The 21,829-nt window shown below is 35.7% G+C and overlaps 1 protein-coding gene across 1 annotated transcript; it reads right to left on the bottom strand.

Annotated features, from left to right (window-relative positions):
• Positions 1 to 322: 322 nt before the first annotated feature.
• GABRA6 (gamma-aminobutyric acid type A receptor subunit alpha6) lies at positions 323 to 16,188 on the bottom strand. The gene is made up of 9 exons (XM_047753660.1): positions 16,108 to 16,188; positions 15,785 to 15,903; positions 15,145 to 15,212; positions 12,690 to 12,910; positions 12,522 to 12,604; positions 12,064 to 12,207; positions 11,502 to 11,654; positions 9,906 to 10,165; positions 323 to 920 (listed from the first exon to the last, which is right to left on the bottom strand). Exons 1-9 carry the CDS (start codon positions 16,143 to 16,145, stop codon positions 645 to 647), a joined length of 1,362 nt encoding a protein of 453 aa, XP_047609616.1. The 5' UTR covers positions 16,146 to 16,188; the 3' UTR covers positions 323 to 644.
• Between the last annotated feature and the right edge of the window lie 5,641 nt (positions 16,189 to 21,829).

Below are 21,829 nucleotides of genomic sequence, written 5' to 3'. Positions count from 1 at the left end.
GATAAAACAACACTGTACTGCAGTCCAACTAAAGCTATGTACAAATGCCTACATAATTTATGTCTATGTATAATTCATATGTACACAAACACCATACTTTATTGAGGTAAAATAGCACAGCAAGTCTAAAAACAAATGGCTAAGCTCAACGCAGGCTTTACAATGCCACTGAAAGCATTTTACTAGCATAAAGGCCTCCAACATGCTGGTATTAACCTACTGATAAATATTTAGACTATTTATATTTTATTATGTTGAAAACTAGCCAAAATAAACATATTTTAAGGCAACCTTTGGAAGTGTCAGCATTTCAGCATCTGTTTTGTGGTAAATGCTATTCACAGTGACAATTAAAATATTGAACAATGAAGGACAAAGACTGGCAAGTTCATCTTGTATACATTTTATCCTATTACAGAAGTTTCTCTAATGTACAGATAATTCCTATTTTTCAACAACCTTCAACTTCCAATATTGAGGAGTAATATTATTGCTTTTTTGCCCATACATGCTTATTCAAAGACATGGATAACAGATTTTCAATTTTGATTTCATATTCAGAAAATCATCTCTGCAGGTCTTACTGATGTTTCTTTAATTCAGAAAATGAGAACCTATAGAATACAGGCTATTGTGGCTGCAAGCTAGTCAACACTGCTACTCACTTCCATTGTGTCTTTGGAAAGATAAACTATCCAATATACAAGGTTGAATCCTGCAAATGCAACTGGGAAGAGAATCCGAGAATATTGGTCTATTTTACTGGTATCTCCAAAGACTGGAGAGAGGGGTGGGGGTGTAGCAGGTGTTGACTGTAAGATGGGAGCTCTCGTGAGGACTTTGCTGGCCTCAAAAGATGGAACAATTGGCAAGGTCAGAGAGGTGATTCTTTTCTTCAGATGATACTTGGAATCAGGATGCTGTGGAGAAAAATACATAATAAGCCTGAGCAAAAGTATAGACATCACTTATCTAGTTACTCATTTTTAGTCATTGACAGCTACTTACTGACTACTTGCTATATAAGCTAAAATATCAGTAAACTATTAATAGTATTTGTTGGTGTTAACTTTTCCAAGAAAGTGGTAAACAACTTTTTAAAAAAATGATTTGCTTCCATCCAATATCCTATGAATTATTACATCAGCAATTGATGCCAAGCATGTCCCATGTTCTAGAAACTATGTTAGGTATTGTACCATTAGTAAGAGATAAGCCAAGTTACACGTGCTTATCTAACCCCTGCCCCCAGTTATGCATAAACCTATAGGGCAGTGGGTATGGGCAATGAGAGGGAATTTCAAATTAGAATATGTAGGCAGTGAATACAAGAAAATAACAGGTCAGTTAAATGATATCACTTTTCTAAACACATTCCCAGCTTACAGACTGATCTTTACCCATTCGTAAATTCCAACCAACTGAGGTTATCAACAACAGCAAAAAATACTAAGGTGCTCTTGGATTTCAAAAGCCAGTGACAAAATAGAAATACCATTAAATTCAATGGGTGACTGTTCATCCCTTATAATATGAGTGCCTCTTGGTCCAGAAGTTCTATAATGAAAACTTTCTGCTCCCCATTCAAAACCTCTCTGCTGGTTTCCGTCCATCTTAAGTAACCAATAAATGATTCACTTACTAACCTCAGAATTTTTGCTTGTTCTTTTCTATCATTAGATTTTCTGTTCCACTGAAAACAACCAATTCTAGTCTTGAAAGGGATATTTAGTGCATCAACTGATAGATGAGGAGGCTAAGGCCCAGGTAGGGGAAATTCTTTGCCCATAATTGCATAGCCAGTAATAATTGACCATGGTCAATCTCAGTGCTTTTTTTATCCTAGCATTTTCTCATCTATAAAGTATTGAGCCTCTAATTCTGTTGGCTTTAGATTCCTCTTGTAATGTTGGAGACTGGAGGGGGCTTCCTCCAATTCTTGTCTTTTCTTGTTTATAGCCTATAATAATCATTCTCCTTGTGGCCAGGTTGTCCTTGCTGGGTCTCTGCCTTCAGACACTGGCTGTGCATTATCCCTGCTCTTGTAAAACTGCCTTGTTTCCTCCCTGGCAGCAAAATCACCACTTTGCTGCCTGGCAGGGTGTGTTACTCATGTGGGCAGGCTCCTGTGGCTTTAGACAGCAATCCCACGGCAACGAGATGAGGCGGTGGCCTCCCCTGTGCTGGTTGAGCCACAGGACCAGAGTGACCCGCCGATACAGTGACATTTGGACTGCAGGAAACAACAACCCCCAAAACCTCTTTTCTCTATATTCCCCTACTGAATTTGGCTTTTGATTTGTCAAGGAAGTTGCTGAGTATCTAGATAGTAATAGTCATTGTAGAGCGTTCAAGCCCAATGTTCTTTTAGGGTCGATGGCAAAATTGGTTTCTTTGCCAAAAGTAGAAATAAAATCTGTGTAAAATCTGATTTGACATGACCATGGCGAATTTCAAGCAGAGAATATCTTTATTTGTTATCTGTTGACCCAGTATTGTGCTAGGCATGCTGGACAGAATTAAATAAATCATAGGTCTTAGAAGTAGAAGATGATTTAAAACAGAAGAGTGCCCAGTCCATTGATCTTGAACAGGAAATAAGTGACATTTTCTATTAAAAACGTGACACCTGAGGACCACTGTGTGCCCAGAGTCACCAGAGGTCTGGTGTGTGGATAGCAGCAGAGTCATGTTGTATTGGTCTCAATGCATGATCCTCTCAGAGAGTAAACACAGCATTGTCCACCAAGAACTTTCTTCTACCATGTTTCTCACACTCTGCTTTGAATTTTCACATACTATATATGTTATTAAACTATTCTCCACCTGAAAGAGCAAAATGTGTCACTCTTTAATTATCTCAAAAGTGTTCTTCTTCTCCCAGGTATATGGAACATTAAAATATTTTACCCTAGTAAATTTTCTAAGGATCATAATGGAGTAGAAAGAAGGCAAGCCTTTAGATCAGATTTTCTTTCTAAACCCATCTTGATTTGGAATAGCATGCATTGCCTCTCTGATACCTATATGTCTTTCTTTTTCATAGAGAGAGAGGTTCGTTGAGATAAAAAAGTGATTGTAAAACATAGTCTAGCATAAAAATGGAAAACATTAATATATGTCTCCTCTTTTTGAAGATGTGAGGGAAAGTGATTTGCCAGTCTCTTGGTATTGCCACAGTGTCACAAGTGACGTAACGGGGATTACCAAATAACCCTGGTGCGGAGTTAAGCAACATCATTCTAAGACCAAACAGCATGAAAAATGTATGCACAGTGATGTTAGCCTAGAATTAAAGGTTCCCTAAGACAGGATTCACCTTTTCCTCATCTACTTTCCCAAACAGTTGCTATGGAGGGTTGCTTAAGATTTAAGAGGGCAGCAACATCAGGAAGCCCATCCTGCACTTTCATGTGGACTACTTACCTGCTCTGGGACTTACACATGCCATAGGAGTCATAGACTCTTCCTAAGCTGCAAGTTCCCAACTTTAAAGTTAGGGACAATTATTATTTCATGTAAGGTTTTGTTTTTTGTTTTTTTTTGTCTTTCATTTAAGAACTTGAGAAATAAAATGTGTCTTTCCTCTGTACACTTTTCTGACTCCTTAGCCACTACAACTCTCCTTGCTGTCATCACATTCTTCCTTGTACATATTATTTCTCTTGTGCTTTACCCCCTTTCCTGACAGGAAATCTCCTTAAAGGTAGAGTGCCTATTACTCGTTTGTGTAGGTACTCTACAGCACCTAGCCAGTGCAGAGAACACAGTAAATGCTTAATAAAAGTAAGCTGAATCAACAAATGAATGAAAATTGAAACATTTCCCAAGGTTGCTTAGGCTAAGAGAAGAGAACAAAACGGTCTATGAGTATTGTGCCTTATATTTTAACATATTACTTTATAGTCCATTATATTATAGGTATCATATCTAAGTGCTTACCATTTACAAACATTACATGGCATTTTGCATGCTCTATTTTGCTTATTACTAGAAAGAATCTGTAATGTAATATTACTTTCATTTTAGAAGCAAATTAAGGCTTAAGCAGGAAGCTTACACAAGTAATAAGTGGCAGTGTCTGAATTCCATCCCTTTCAGATGCCCAAAATCATACTCTTAATAAATACCATTTTTTCCCCATCAGATTTAGGGTTTACGGCCCAGTTTCTTAACCACAAAACTATTGACATACTGATACTTAGCTGTGGGGAACTGCCTTGTACATCATGGGCTGTTGAGCAGTACCTTTGTCTTCTACCCACAAGATGCCTTGGAGTTTTGATAACCAAAAATAGGCTTATATCTTGACAAATATCCTCAGTGGGGTTAGGGGGGATTCACCTATCATTGAGAATCACTGGTTTAGAGTTACACTGTCTCATTGCCCAGTGGTGATTAGGGGGATTTCTAGCAGACAGCAAAAAAAAAAAATGTGCTCAAGTAAATGCAAGAGGGCTGGCTAACCCACACACTGGATAGTCAGCTCCTGGATAATTGGGAATTGGTAGTATCAGAGACTGGACACCAATTCAGAAGAATCACATTGAATTTCTGAAATGAAAGGCAATTTTGCAAGCCATTCAAGCTACAGGTTTGCATCAGATCCCGCCTGCTCTATTGTAAGCTCAGCAGCTTCAGCTGATGGTAAAATAGGCTTTTGTCAGAGTCCAGATGAGGGCTCAGCTTGGGGCTGTCACTGTTTTGAGTGGAACACCTGTGGTTTTGAATTTTTCCAGGGCTCCCCTGCTGCTCAGTGCCATCCTGCTTTGGGTATTTTTAGAGCACTGCTTTGTTTTAAGTAACACCATATTGCAAAGGTACTTTGAGTCAAACTGGACTTTGTGACTATCAGTTATTTGGTATAAGATAAGGCATTTGGGAAGTAGTTAGAGCAACTTTGATACAACATTCAGTGAGTCTGAGGAAGGGAGCAGTGGGTTACCTCTTAAGAGAGAGATTCTTACTAAGGCTGCCTTACTCAAGGGACAAACAAAGCATCAGCTTTTATAACCAGCAAGTAGGGGCACTAAAAATAAGAGAAAATAACCTGGAAAGCATTTAGTATTTGGCACTTTTAATACTCTCAGATTAAGCATTATGGTGAAAATAAACTCTGTCAAATATCCTTACATTTATTTTACAGCTGGTAGAATTGAGAGCAGAGACAATTCCCAAATGTCTGCAGAGAAGCAGTTTTTTGGTAGGCATTTTCTGGGCCAGTGGTACCAGGAGGATGTCTGTAAACCATGTTGGAATGTTTGGAGGGTACAGAAAGGAATATTGGATGGCGATTTGATGGACAGTCTAGGAAAAGATCTAACTGCCTACACCCCTGTCTAATCCACCCCTTCTTTTCTCTAAGTCATACAATGGCACCACCATGGGGAAGGGGCATCATGATCTTTCTGTGCCTCAGAGTCTCCAATGGTCTTAATTCAACCGTTAATTCTGGGGAGTAATGATAGCAGTCAAAAAAATCTTAGCAAGATTTGGAACAGGGAAGGTAAACCTTTGAGTGCTCCATGCTTTGTATTTGCCTACAAAGGTAGAAGGCAATGTGAACGGCCCAGCAGACATTCCCACCTTGACAAGAGTATGGAAGGGACAGTATGTCTTATCTATGTGCCCAAATTTCTAACAGCTGATTTAGTGGCTTCTAGAGCAGGGCCAGGCTCATTTTCTGTTTGCAGCATAGGCAACCCTTCCTCCAGAATCACCCCTCCAGACTAGGTAAGGTACTCTTGTATGGGTCTTCTTCACCCTACTATATATATATATATAACTACAGCTTTTATCACTATGTATTGTCTGGTCTTCGTGATTTTCCTCTCTTCCTGCTCGACAAGAAGCTCCGTGATGGAAAAGGCCCTATTGATGTCACTTACCAATGTATCCTCAGCATGCTGAAAAGGGTCTGGCACATAACAGCACTTACCAAATGCTTATGGAGTGCATAATTTGATGAACACATAGGTACTTAATAAATAGGTGTCAGGTGAAAAGAAAAATAATGTAATCAATATAAATATAATTGTCTTGACTAATTAAAATTTGGTCCATATTTTTTGTATATAATTTACCAAGAACACACACCTCCCATGAAAAAGAAGCCACATGGGTGATAGGCAGGGGGACAGGGGATTCATTCTTAGGAACATAGTGATGAGGGCTTAGACTAGCAAAACATCCAAAAAGAGATCAAGGTCTAAACTTGATCTTTCATAGAAAATAAGTATGCTAGAGACATATAACAAACTCTGAACCAAATACAGCAATCTCTCTCTCATGCAAAAATAGCACACCAGATAAAAACAACATGGAAAGATACCATATAAATGTGAAAGAAATTGTGGACAATTCTCAAAATCTAAAAATATAAAGTCTCCATTTCCAAATGCTTTAAAAACAGAAGGATAATTAGTCTGAAGAGCACTTGAGAAGATTTAGTTTTAGATGTCTCTTCAGGTTTGAGTATTAGATTTGAAATACCTGAATTTCTTTGTCATTAAGTTTAAAGGTCAAATTCAAAGTGATGAAGTTTTCATATTCGAAGTAGCTTCTATGAAAAGCAATGTGCACTTTAAAACATAAAACTTAGAATCACATGAAGTAGCTAAGCACTTAATTTCCTTTCAGCTTCACCATATTGCTTTGCTGTTTCAATGTCCAACTTTCTCAAATAATGTTATTTTGATTACAACTGAATAGGCATTTTTAAATGTCATGGTATTTGAAAGAAAAAAAAATGACCTTGCAATCATAGTGTGCCACTGTGCTGCATAAATTCCAAATGTGTAATTTATGTTTGTTCCTCTACATTATACAGAGTAATTGACAGGTTTTGACATAAATAAAATGTGTGTGTTCTATATAATCATCTGTATTTACTTTCTGATAGCTACCAAGGTTTATATTGTTAGGTTTGGTTATTTTTGTTTTTATTTTTATTTTTACACTTTGACTTAACCTTTCAGAAACAAAATTCTGCTTTTGATTGCCTTAAAATATTTTAGTTGCAGCCAAGTTCAGAAATACAATTTTTCATAAGAAAAGTCAACTTGTAAGAAAAAAAGTACTTGGAGATGATTTGAATGCAATTTTCTATCTAGCTTCCCTAAGGACATCCTCATTATACGTTACTATTTTAGAATTACAGAAGGCAGTTTATATGAAGACCTGAGATCTTAAATTCCATCTTATTAATAAATTATACCTTTAAAATAATAGACTAAAGGAATAATAACTCTATGCTTTCTCTAAGAATTTGAAATCATTTTCTCCTCAGTAATATATGTTTCAAGAGTTGAAGTAAGGAAGTTGGTCTGTCTTTCCATCTCAATATCTGATCAATGACAATATTCAAAATCATTAGAATTATTTTTCTTATCCTGTTTATCATGAATTTTTATTTTTACTGTATTTCTCACATAAGAAACTGTTAAACAGAATTCTGATAAATATGGACAATTCTTCTTTTCCAGATATATGTTAAGATAATATATGATCTTTGGATGATATGTCAGTTATATATCTATATAAATACAGACATTATATTGTAACATAATCACTTATTTTTATGAACATTAAGTCTCAATAATATTTGGCATGTATCTTTGCTAAAAAAAATAATTTCCAAGTGTCTTGAACTGAATCTTTAGACTAACATATTTTTTGCTACAAGATTTATATTTATTATGATTTTTCAGAGCACACATGCATATATTTTAAAAACATTATTAAATCAAGGGAAGAATTTGGAGACTGACTTTACCTACATTCAGCAACATGGGTGAAACTAGAGATTTTCATACTAAGTAAAATAAGTTGGAAAGAGAAATTTCTGACAAATACCACATGATATCACTTATATGTGGGATCTAAAATATTGTGCAAGAAAATCTATCTACAAAACAGAAACAGACTCACGGACATAGAGAATAGACTTGTTGTTGCCAAGGTGGAAGGGGAGGGAGTGGGATGGACAGGTAGTTTGGGGTTAATAGATGCAAACTATTACATTTACAATGAATAAGCAATGAGGTCCTACTGTACAGCACAGGGAACTATATCCAATCTCTTGGGATAGAACATGGGGGAAGATAATGTGAGAAAAAGAATATATATATATATACATATATATATGTATGTATGTATGTATGACTGGATCACTATGCTGCACAGCAAAAATTGGCACAACACTTTAAATAAACTATGATTTTAAAAAGCAAATGTTTTAACCTAGTGGTGTGTGTGCTTTTATATTTCAGTCTTTGAGAAAGTGTTGGGGAGGGGAGGGCCTCAGGCTCTATAAGTCTGTGGATATTAGGAGTTCTGGAATCGGTTCCTAATTTTTCTACCATCTAGTGAAAACTACCTTCTCTGAGATTCTGTTTTTTATGTCTTAGGGGAGGTAATTAGACTGGATTGCTAGATGGTAAACTTTGCTTTCCTTTTTTTAAAATGAGGCAAACTATTGTATTTGGAGTGGATAAGCAATGAGATATTGCTGTATAGTCACTGGTGATATCTAGTCGCTTGTGATGGAACATCCTGGAGGATAATGTGAGAAAAAGAAATATATATATATATATATATATATATATGTATGTATGTATGACTTGGTCACTTTGCTGTACAGTAGAGATTGACAGAACACTGTAAATCAACTGTAATGGAAAAATTAAAAATCTTTAAAATAAAAAAATAAAAACTTTGTTAGTATTGCTACTTAGTACAGGACTGGCCTTATCCTCCTTAGTTTCTTAGTTTGTCAAAGAGAAAAGGTTCAGTAAAAAAAACCTGTCTTTTAAAGCCAATAAACATCTGAGTACTTGGAAAGTAAAATATAGATAACTTTGTAATATTTATCATAAAATTTAACCAAGGATTAACTGGGCTACATGTATTTTTACTACTTTTATAATATTTATCATAAAATTTAACCAAGGATTAACTGGGCTATATGTGGTTTTACTACTTGGAAATATTTGTAAGAATTGATGAGTTACAAAGAAATGTTCAGTTCAAATACCTGCATTACTCGATTTAGCAGAGCAGAATTTTCTTTTCAATAGCTGCTGTTTGGAGTTTTTATTAAAGTTCAAATGTATACTTCTCAATCACTTATATAATTCCTTTTTAAAAATTGTGTGCAACTTAATTGTTGTGAGAATTTACTCATACGTGAATTTGAAATTTGGGGGCATATTAATGACCCTTGGATTATTAATGCTATCATTTATTTTTTTATTCAAAAAATCTTTGAGGGCCAGAGGTTACGTACTGTAAATCTAAACTTCATTTTATGGATATTTTCACTGATTGTTAAGTATTTGAATAAAAACCCATTAATACACATAAAATATGTATTTTATATACATATAACATGAATGCAAACATGAGAATGTTTTCATGTAAATAAAAAACTTGGCTTATAACTCAGCATCCATAGAACTGAATTCTCACATCTTGCCTGCATGAAATCAAGCAGTAAGCAGATTTGTAACTAACATTGTTCATAGGAGTCCATATTTATTTCCTTGAGACTCTGAAGCCTCATTAGGAACTTTTTTTTTTTTTTACTTTATTCTCCCTGGTTGGTATAAGTGAACCTGTTCAAAGGAAACATCTAAAGGCTAAGAATTTTTCTCCTCTCCTCTGAGAGCTTGAAATCTGCCAGTACTACTGAGAATGATGAAAGAGGAATACCAAAAGTTTAGAGCAAAGATAAATGAAGGATTGTTGCCAGGCTTTTTTTCTATGAAGTTGGAGAAGAAGTTGGCCTCAGAACCAAAGTTATGTAACCAGTGTCCCACTAATACTACTTTTGAACTATCTAGCTGACAATTATTGGGCTGCTTTTTCCTATATGTTGGGTATCATTTAGGAAAGTAAACAGTTACCAAAACAATCTCAGCTTCCAAGGGTTCAGTCGCTTTTGTGATAGTCACAGGGGGTGAGGCTGCAATCTGAGCCTTCTTTTTGGCCTTCTGAGTCTGAAGATTGGTGAAGTAGTTGACAGCCGCAAACTCAATAAGAGCAGAAAAGACGAAAGCAAAGCAAACAGCTATAAACCAATCCATGGCGGTCGCATAAGACACTTTTGGCAAGGAGTGCCGGGCACTGATGCTTAAAGTGGTCATGGTTAAAACAGTGGTGATCCCTAAAATGAAAAAGAATGAGAAACGCAGTATTAGCATTTGCAACCCAATAGCAAGATCAAATGGGAACATGTTGATGGAGAGGATTAAACACTCACTCAACAAATGTAATTTTTATTACCATTTTCTAATTTTTTGAATAGTTCACAATTATTATCATAGGCATCACATTTTTGTATTCTTCCATGCCTAGTGTGGAGATGTGTATATTATAGTTCCTCAAAAGCTTATTTTTTGAATTTATTTAAAGTCTTATAAAAATTTCTCATGAATTCTAGTTGTTGACTTCTTGAGAAAACCTAGAGCAAAGTGTTATTAATTTTATTTATTTAAATTAAATGTATTAATTTTATTAAGTAATAAAACTGATAAAATTTAATAGCTGATAGTCTTTCATCATATTTAATTTAGTAAGTCAATTTGGTATGAACAATAAATATAAAATATATTTCTCAAATTTTAGTGGAAAATTGCCAGAACACTGTAAACCAGCTATAATGGAAAAAAATAAAAATCATTATGTAAAATAAAATAAAATCTCTAGTTTGGTTTTAAGATAAAATATTTACTTATGAGAAATTTTATCACTCATCTGCCTGCAGTTTTCTGTCCCAAAGCATTTATATAATCTGAAGGTGGTCAACACCATTATGTAAATGTTATTTTATAATTTGCAGAAAGTAATGCCTTTAAATATAGTAAATTAAAAAGTCAAAATTCATCTGAGGCTTCAATTAAACTCAGGCTTTCCTTTTGAACTACTAAATTTATAATCATGAAAACTCAGAAAAAATTGGATTTTTTAACAGATGATATTGTCTCTTACAGTTTGTTTCCTTATTTCATTTTGTTCCGTCACACTAGTAGTGATCCTATACAGCATAAATGGGATGGGACTAAATACTTAGGGTGAAGAGTGGGAAATTTGTGATATTTAACTACTTTTAGGCCTAGAAAAATTTTTTATGATCCAACCTAATGAAACTGAAATAAAATTTACATTAGTATGTTCAATATCTTGGCCTTTGTTTTTGTTGATTTACATGTCAGTTTTTAATTTTCTACTTTTTTAACTATGAAAAAGCAAATTGAAATAAAAAAAAATTCTCATAAATAGGAAACTAGCCAGAGTTCTTGCTGAGACAAATCTTCTATTGATAAAAGACATAACTTGCACTAAAATAAGGGTCACATTACGTGATCCATGTAACTGAGTGAGATAGGAGCTTATCTACTTTGTGGATTGAAAAAGCACACTGGTGTGAATATTCCTCTAAAATACATAAGCAATATGAGCTGGAGGATGACTGAAATTAGAGCCCAAAGAGTGAAGCATACCAAAGACAGTTCTGGCTGGCACAGATTCCTTATTAATCCAGAAAGACACCTGGGAAAGAATGACTGTCATGATGCAAGGAGTATATATCTGTATCATGAAGTAGCCCATCTTCCTTTGCAAGTGGAAATAAACCGTCATTATTGCATATTCACCTGTTGGAAGACCATTATATTGGTATTATTGCTGCTGACAGTGTGCAAAAAGAATGTAATTGGAAATAAATCTTGCAGATCTTTAAATGAACATGGGTTGGAAGAAAACAAGCAAAGGCATTTTTCTATGTGTGACAGAGTCACTCCATTAGCAGGTGATAGATACATCAGCTCATTGTTTTCTGTGGGGTTCTTTGTAACATAAACATTCAAAACTATTTACTTGAATGCTACATAAATCTGTATATGCATATGGTTGCAAAATCAGCTTTAAAGAAAGCTACTCATCACTTCAGAACAGCAAGTTTAACTGACCATGGCTAATGCAGAGGAAAAGATATAGAAATTTTAAAAATGTGTGCTGGAGTCACCTTTCAGGATTATGTCCATGCACTGGTCAAATTCTTACCTGTGTTAGATTTGATTGTTTCACTAGATACTGTTTGTCCAATCAGATCATACTGAAGTAGGCTTGAAGATTCTTCTGGGACTTCCACTGAGTAAAGTGGTCCTTTTTTCCATGTATATATGATTTCACTTTTGGGGTAGGCATCTGAATTTTTTAAACAAATCAGACACAGTAGTAAATCTGGCTAGTTGTGTGTGTGTGCTTTTTTTCTATTAAGCAAATTTTATTCATTATAAGAAGGAAATTCAAACATTAAAAAAAATGTTTCTCTTTAATCCTGGTAACCCAATCCTCTCACTATTAAGATTTATGATATGATTAAGTTAATGCCCAGAATCAAACTGAGAATGTCATAGTAACATTTCTCTTTTGTTTTCCAGTATATGACTAAATCCAAATAATTACATATTTCATATTTCAAGTTCATTATATGACTCTCAGAAGTTTTTGCAACTTACAACTCCCAAACTTGAGTGGACAAGCATGCCCATCCATAGGGAAATTAACCAGCCTCATAGGACAGTCAGCATTGATAGTGAGCCTATGGAACATTGAAATAAGTGGTTCTGAGTTAGTATGATGGATAAACCATTTGGGCAGAGGAAGTAGAACTGGGGAATCCTTACCTCATGGTGTAGAGAATGGTTCCATTCTGCATTATTCTGAAGAGTTTATTAGGAGTTGTCATATTGTGAGCAATTGATTTTTTGCCATTTCTAAAAAAAGTGTCAGGTGTCCAGATTTTACTGACCATCAAGTTATTCAAACTCAGAATCTCAGCTGGCCCCCCAAACTTCAACCTCTCATCAGTCCAAGTTTGGCGGAAGAAAACGTCCATCGTATACTCCTAAGAGAAAATCAAATATTCATGCATGCTTAAGAATAGTTTATTTATTAGCTTGCATGCCCAATCCTAAAACTTAAGAAATAAAGCAACTTTTCATAACAATAACATATCCAGATAATTATTTCAGTGAATTATTATTTTTTCAACTCAAAGTTTGTAATATTACTATAAAAGACAGTGCTGGGTTGTGCCAACCTCCTCATTCCTCCATCTCAACCCTTTTTTACATTCTTCCTCTTTTTCTATCAGTCATCCATCTTGTCATCTGTTGGCCTATCGAATTCTCCCTCCTTATTTAGAAGAAAAACATGAAAAGATTTAGTCTGGGTTTTGAGCTGGTTTTCCTACCATTAGTTAGTCTAACCATTCCCCTTAGCAACATGCCACTTTCAAAGGTATCTCTGAACAGCATGGTACTACTTAGTAAAGTCCCAAGGACAAAGTAACTTTACTTGATAAGCATAATTTGGCTGCATATCTTAATTACTTTACACTGTTCTCAGAGAACATAAAAGCAAATGTTACCATGATTACTCAAACAGAGCATCATTTAGGTATGTATACTCAAATTTATGAGTTTTCATTTGTGGCTTTTAAGAAACAACATTAAGGAGTTCCTGTCATGGCTCAGTGGTTGACGAATTCAACTAGGAACCATGAGGTTGTGGGTTCAATCCCTGGCCTCGCTCAGTGGGTTAAGGATCCAGCGTTGCTGTGAGCTGTGGTGTAGTTCACAGATGCGGTTCAGATCCTGCGTTGCTGTGGCTCTGGCATAGGCTGGCAGTTACAGCTCTGACTGGACCCCTAGCCTGGGAACCTCTATGTGCCCCATGGGTACAGCCCTATAAAAGGCAAAAAGACCAAAAAAAAAAAAAAAGAAAGAAAGAAAGAAAGAACATTAAAAGTCTTAATAATGATAAGCTCCATTGCAAAAGTCAGTGATAAATAACAACTTGTAATTACATCAAAATACTGCCAAGAATTATTTTGCCTACTTTATATGTTCCTTTATGAGACCTGTTACAGCAAGTGGTGATTATATTTTAAAAATATAATTTAATATACTGTATACCAATATAATAATGATCCAAGCTGTAACAACCATCTCTTCTTGTACAAAAACCCTTGAAAAAAGGCATATGCATAAAATAAAGTTTCAACTGTTCCGAGATTTCAATTCTACACGATTGGTTATGGATATGGTTGTGGTTATTTATTCTTGGGATGAGTCAGTACCCAAATGAAAAATATGATAGTTAAAATACTCGAGGATACTGGGGAATGCTGACTCTTCTTTCTTTCAAGACTTGAGACATTTATCTCTTAAAGTCCTCCTCACTCTCTCCCCATCTTCCTTGCTTTTTTTTTTCTTATATCTCTTCTTCCACCCCCTCCTCTTCTTCTTTTACTCCTTTATTTTCACTTTCTTTTCATTCTTCTTTCCCTTCATCCTATCTTATCAACTCAAAAAGCAGAAGATGAAAAAGTCTCTAGTAACTGTTTATCTAGAATTACATTCCCGTAGTACATTTAATGATGTATTATTTAATGAATTATGTTAATTTTAGTTTCAGTATCTATATTTTACTTTTAGAAGGACATACTACCTGACAAATACAAAAGAAGCCTGATGCACTTTATTTTGGAGGCTGGTTCAGGTTTTCATTGCCACTTACTATAAATACCTTCTTATGAAACCTACAGCCATCTGTACCTGGAACAGAGTTCCCAGAACACCTACTGGTCCATTTGCAAACATAAAACGTGGAACGCATTAGCCTTTCCACAGGACTTCCTTTACGGTTTTAATAAAACATACTGAGAATTATTCACTACAAAAACAGCTACGTTTAATGGATATTCTCAATATACTCTTACGTGGCATACCATTTTATTGTTTTTTTTTTTTTTTGCTACCCCCTAAATTTATTAGGACTTCATAAAGATGGAGAAAATCTTCTCCTTGCAAGATAGAATTGGTGAATATGTGGACAGAAAAGAGGATATCATCTTAAACGTCCCCTCGGATTAGAGTTCAAGCAGAGCCTTCAGTGAAATGTGTAGGAGATTAAGCCTGTAATGTGCTCTAATGGCCATTTCCTCCCAGCCTGAGCACACACACTGCATTATGGATCTGGAGCCAAGTTTGTTAACAATGCCCATTATCATTACATCTGGGACTCAGCCCTCTCCCCCATAAGTGAAAGCACTCTCCTCCCTCAGAGCTCACTCACCATCTCCACATCTGACACAGGCCCAAAACTCGTCACGTAGATGTCTGTTTGGACTTCAGTGACAGCACCTGAAATGAGCCCATAGGGATGGGGCAGTTCTCATCAATGGCTCTACTATAACGCCCCTCCTCCTGTCCAGAATCTGCAACCCATCCCAAAGTTATTCCAGTAGCAAGAGGCCTCTAGTTTTTCAACTCTACAAACTCACACCAGTTGCATTATTTTGAATATATTATGGTCAAATTGTGGAATTTAAGGAATGGAAGAGAACTAGGTTAGCATCCCAATAAAAAATATATATATAACCTTAAGTTTTAGCAATAGCTTTAGTAGGACAAATACTTTAAAAAAGTGTTTTACCTGGAGAATCTTTTTGTAAACTGACACACACCATGAGGCAAGCACTGTTCATAACTCACATTACAGTTGAGAAAGCTGAGGCACAGAGAGTTCAAATAACTCACATTTAAGGTCATTAACTGAGGAAAGGACAGAGACTGGATGGGAACACACACAAGTGGCCCCTCTCCAGTGCCCTGCAACTTACAGTCTGCCATCCTGAGCCCTCTGGGCCTTGGAACAGTGCTAAGGGGGCGACAAGTGTACAGATGCTTGATCTAGTAAGGATACTGCCTCTTACCTCCAAATCCTGGCCGTAGCCGATTGTCATAACCTTCTAGCAAGTTGTCCAGGATCCGACTGACATTTTCTGAGTAGAAATTTCCTTCATCTTCAAGTTTTCCTAGGGCATTTTCTACCCTACGAGTAGACAGTCAATGATGCTCACTGCCAGCCTCAGAGAAAATGAGCTGTTCCTTCCACCCTTGTCTAACCCACCACAAAAATGTGCAATACCACCCAGTCTTCTTCCATAATTTGATATAGAAGTCACCCAGTGGGTGTGTGCTTTACCTCTCCTCCAAGCTAAAAGGAAAAATCAGGGAAAAAAAAAGTCTTACTCACCACAGAATCATGTACAACCAGGACAGAGGCGACGCCATCCTGCAGTGCACTGAAATGCCCCAGTTCTCCCCCTCCTGCTTCCTCCTCCTCCCAACTGGATCCTCTTTGCCAATTAACTAGAGCCGTCTTCTGGACCACTCATATCCCTTCTCCTTGTTTGCATCCAGCCAGTAATCCAGTAGATGAGAATGTCGCCAGCTAAACTTGGAGGGTTTCTCTAGCTCTCTTTGCTCTCCGTTCTGTCTTTCCACATAGAACAAGGGGGTTTGGGGCCTTCAACTACATCCTAATGGCCACTCAACCTCCTCTGACTGACTCAGTTGGGAAATGAGACTCTGAAGGCACATTGCATGGTCAGAGAGCAGTGACAATAATTGAATAAGGCATTAGGGGAGATTAGAAGGGAGAAATCCACTGCTAGTTTTGGCATGGTCTTAGCAGGGCCCTGTGAGGAAATCTGGAGAGCAGTGGCATCTTGCTGATTGAGATTATGTTCCAATGGGCTCAGCATTTATTATTTCTGTGGTTCACAGAAGGATTTCTGCATGCCTCTTACTGCTTTAAAAGTCTAACAATATTGGGATCCTCTTGGATTCTCTTTCTGATTTCATCAGCTTTATTGCATCAGATGCACCTTTCCTCTCCCTTTAAAAACTGGTCCTCATTCTTCTTTATAAAGCACTATAACACTGCAGAGCAGCTCCTGACCACCTTGCTGTTGGATTAGTGTTTTTTGTTTTTTTTTTTTACTAGTTACTTTTCTGATCCTTCTTGTTAAAGTTGTGTCATCTCAAGCTAAGATATAAAGGAGTTCTACCAGTATCTTTAGAAACCTGGCCAGTTTCATGAATGGTGCCAGTAAGAGACAATGTCTGAAAATAGCTTATTAAGGTTTGTATGTAGAAATGCTGTAAGAAGCAAGCATCCAAAGACGTGGTTAATGATGATGTTGCTGGCACTATTTTATTAGGCTTACAGCAAGTCCAAAGCAAAATGTTGAAACCCAAGAAATAGCATTCTCCACCCAGTCTGGTCAGGGAAGTTTGGAGAAAAAGAAGTTTCTTTAAGCCTTAAAATTTTAATCTGTAAATAAAATATTAAAAATAATAAAGTATTGGATATATATATTTAAATTCAGGAACATAAGAACAAGAAGAAAACGTCCTTTTTTACCATTCTCCTGCCAGATCCACCCACTGTCTACCCAGTTCACAGTCTGTATCTTCAGCACCTAAATTCTACAACAGAGATGGGAACTTGAAGGCATATAGCACAGTTTTGAGAGTTATTTCTGAAGACATGACATAAATCATTTGAGAAGCACTTCAAGAAATTAGCTATAAACAAAACAACAGAAATGGATAAAGTGCAAGATTCCTTATGAAATAGTTTTTGTTTTGTTTTTTAAGATTACTGCATCTCACAGTTAGATGGAATTTCTGGTTACTGATCAAAATCCTGAATTGTCTCCAATATTCCTGGCAAGTAATATTCAGCATCCAACTTCTCACATTATTTTGCTAGTGCTGAGTTGAAAGCTGCACCCGGGTCCTAGTTCTCATCTTTGAAGCTACACAAAATTTTTCAGGGGAAGACCACAGTGGCAGTCACGTAAACAAAGATACCTTTCATGTTCTCTCTAATTTAAGCTAAAGGCCTAAAATCTTTTTTTTTTTTTTGCTGTTGTTCATTACAGATCCTGGTTTTCATATCTGTTCTTATTGTTTTCACTCTACTTTAAACTTACTACAACTAATCACCACAATATATTTTCAATTCCCATTGATTGAACTAAAATACTAAATATTTGATGTTTTTAAATAATTCTCTGTTCATTTTTACTACAACTTACCATTTTTATTCCTCATAGGACTCCATACTTATCCCTACAACTTTATCATTTTTTTCTGTCAATATATTTACTACCCATCTCTGATTTGTATCACCCTCAAGCTTAGTGAGTTTTCTAAAATTGAATTTTTTAACATGGTAAAAAAATGATCATGGGTGACATTGTACATTTATAGACATATTCCTATAGAAGAGGCATGTTTTCTACTGAAAATATTTATTCAAGAAAAGAACAAATACTAGCTGTTACTTCTATCTCTAAAGAGAAGATTAACATTATTGACTCTATTTTCTAATGGGTTTTAATTAGTAATTTAATGAAGGAGAAAGAGTACCTTTTATACTTTCAATGGGAAAAAAATGTCCTAGGCCTTGAAATGTAATAAGGTATGTGATTTCAGTCATTTCACCCCTGTGGAACTCACCTTTAAATAAAGGTGCTGGAACTATGGCCCTTAAGCTCTGATTCTGTGCATTCAATTTATAGTTGGTGTCTATATGTCATTAAGTCACTTGTTCACACCTCCCTGTCAGAACCGACAGACAAGCTCTAGTAACAACATTGCTGATCTGATTGCAATTATTATTTTCCTATGGAATTAGCCATAAAAGAGAGAATTCAAAAACATGGCAATGGCTATGACTTTGAGAGATGTATACTCATTTACGTAGCATTCTGACTATGCAAACAAACTCCTCCTATTTAGAAAATTTCCTCCTTCTGGTAAATTAGACAACATTTATTTCACACCTGTCTACTTAACACCTGTGATTTTTTTTTCTATATGTATATTTTTAAATCACCTTGGACAATCACTTGCTTTGCTTTACTGTTTTTCTTCACTCAGAATCTGAGAATTCCCATCCTCCCCAACAATACTGCTATTAAGATGCTGGACTCAGCAGAAGGACAATATGAAAAAAAATCTATCTCCCTTCTTTGTCCTAAACTTTGACCTCCTTTTACCACCACTAACACAGTTTTGTGTGTACAAAGTTAATCAAAGACTCAGTTGATGATTGAAGGATGTTATTTCTTGGATTTGCTTTTATCCAAGAAAAAGCAAACTTGGCAGCACATACTAAATAGTACTTTTCATGATACAAAAAACCAATACATACTGATATGCATACATGTATAAGTATGGACAAGCAACATCCTCAAGGTAGGTGTGGAATTGCCTCTTGGAAATCATATTATTACAAAATCTTTTCACTGAAAATTTCCATTGGACTTTTTATAAAACAATGTTACAACTGAGCCTCAAAACACCAGTAACTCTTGTTTTGTTAAATAATAACTTCAGCCAAGTAAATTTACACTTTGAACATTAGTGTTTTGGTATTTTTAATATTTTTAAGTTAACATACAGTTGATTTACAATGTTTTGCCAATTTCTGCTGTACAAAAAAGTAACCCAGTCATAAATACATATGCAATTTTTTCTCATATTATTTTCCATCATGTTCTATCCCAAGAGGCTGGATCTAGTTCCTTGTGCTGTAGAGAGCAGGAACTCATCGCTTATCAATTAGAAGTGTTTATAGATGAGCATTAGTGTTCTTATAGCTGCTTGTATTTTTGTAACTACTTCCCAGCAAGTACCAGAGGACTTGAAACATTCTCCTTGTCTTTCTTAGAAGCTGTTATGGAGGAAAAGTCAGTCTAAAAATAATAAATGCAATTTAAGACTATATCAATGGAAATTAACATAGTATTAATAATAGCCACAATATATTTAACCTTTACCATGTGCCAAGAATTATGTTAAGAATTCCACATATGCCTGCTTATTCACTGGTAACACAATTGCCCATAATTGAGCCCATTTTGTGCATCAGTAAGTATGTAACCTGCCTAATTTCACATAGCTAATAAATGGTAGAATTGGAATTTAAAACAAGATTTTTCTACTCAAAAGCAAACAAGGCCTGTGGGCAGAATCCAGTGAAAGACAAGTTTCAGTTCTATTAAAGAAATAATTTCTAACTGTCGTATTTTACCAAAGACGGAATGAGTTACTATAGAAGACAATGAGGGCTTTTGTGTGTGTGTGTGTGTGTGTGTGTTAACAAAAGTATTCAAGTCTGGTGTGGAACACCATGAATGGGTCCTATGAATGTATGTTTCAGGAGGAAAATTACATGATCTCTAAGAACATTCAGTAGGATATTGAGCTTACTTGAAGACATTCCAAAGAAGACTTGTTGGACAGAGTCCTTAAATGAATATTTGGATTCAAAGATTTAGTTCTGGAGTGTCTCTGGAGTGAGAAGGAGAATTTAAAGAGGTTCTTGGTGGTAAAATGTACTTTGGAGGTACATTGGAGGAGTTGGAGGAGAAAAATGGAGAGATCCTATTAAGTTATACTAAGCAAGGGAGCAGAGTGGTGGATTATATAATAATAAATATTTGAACACTTACTAGATGTCAGTTATATACATTGACTGTCTCTAATCTGGGTAACTGCCTTATAAACTAGCCATTTTTATCTTCATTGTACAAAAGGGAAAACAAGGCTCACAAAGGTAAGTAACATCCCAGGGCTAGTTAGTACTTCTGATTCCAAACTATATACTTTTTGACAAAACATGTTGTTTGTTTATTTTTTATTATTATTAAAGTTGATTTACAGTGTTTCATCAAATTCTGTTGTACAGCAAAGTGACCTAATCACACGCATTTCCCTGTGCCGTACAGTAGGATATTTTTGATCCTTTATGTAGTCATATATATTTTAATTTTTTTAAATGTGTTTATTTTTTATTAAAGTTTTATTGATTTATAATGTCGTGCCAATTTCTGCTGTATAGCAAAGTTTCCCAGCCATATATATATATATATATATATATATATGAAACAGTTGAACCTCACTGCTTATCCATTTGAAATGTAATAGTTTACATTTACTGGCCCTAATTTCCCTGTCCATCCCACTCCTTCCCTCTCCCTCCTGGCAACCACAAATCTGTTCTCTACGTCTTTGAGTCTGTTTCTGCTTTATAGATTGATTCATTTGTGCCATATTTTAGATTCCACATATAAGTGATATCATATGTTATTTGGCTTTCTCTTATTTCACTTAGTATGATAATCTCTAGTTCCATCCATATTGCTGAAAATGGCATTATTTCTTTTTATGGCTGAGTAGTATTCCATTGCATGTATGTGCCACATCTTCTTTATCCATTCATCTGCTGATCGACATTTTGGTTGTTTACATGTCTTGGTTATTGTAAATAGTGCTGCCATGAACATTGGGGGGCATGCATTTTTTTGAATTTGTTTTCTCTGAGGAGTGGGATTGCTGGATCACATGGTTGTTAAATTTCCTTAAGGAACCTCCATACTCTTCTCTGTAGTTGTTGCCCCAGCGTATCAAAGTACATTCCCACCAACAGTGTAGGAGGCCTCCCGTTTGTCCACACCCTCTCTAGCATGTGTTATCTGTAGACATTTTGATGATGGCAATTCTGATCAGTGTGGAGTGATACCTCACTGTAGTTTTGATTTGGATTTCTCTAATTATTAGCTATGTTGAGTATCTTTTCATATGCCTATTGACCATCCATACTGACATGATTTTCTAAAGTTAGGGCTATTTAGCTCTCAACCAACCACATTTTTTACATTGTTGTTAAGTTATCTGTGAACACTGTAGAAAATCCCCATGCAATGCCTCTTGGGAATCCAGTGCAATAAGGGTAAAATTGCTCTGGGAAACAAAGGACAATAAAGGAACATTCTTCTAGACAGAAGTTTTAAACTGTTCTGGCTTGATTAGGAATAAAATGTTAAACACATTACAGTGCCTTTTGGTGCCCCTCAAGTATAGGCAGACAATATTGATTTCAAACCTCAAGACACTAA

The sequence above is a fragment of the Phacochoerus africanus genome, chromosome 1 (assembly GCF_016906955.1).
Source record: "Phacochoerus africanus isolate WHEZ1 chromosome 1, ROS_Pafr_v1, whole genome shotgun sequence".
NCBI classification, from domain to species: domain Eukaryota; kingdom Metazoa; phylum Chordata; class Mammalia; order Artiodactyla; family Suidae; genus Phacochoerus; species Phacochoerus africanus.
This window is presented reverse-complemented; position numbering and strand designations above follow the sequence as displayed.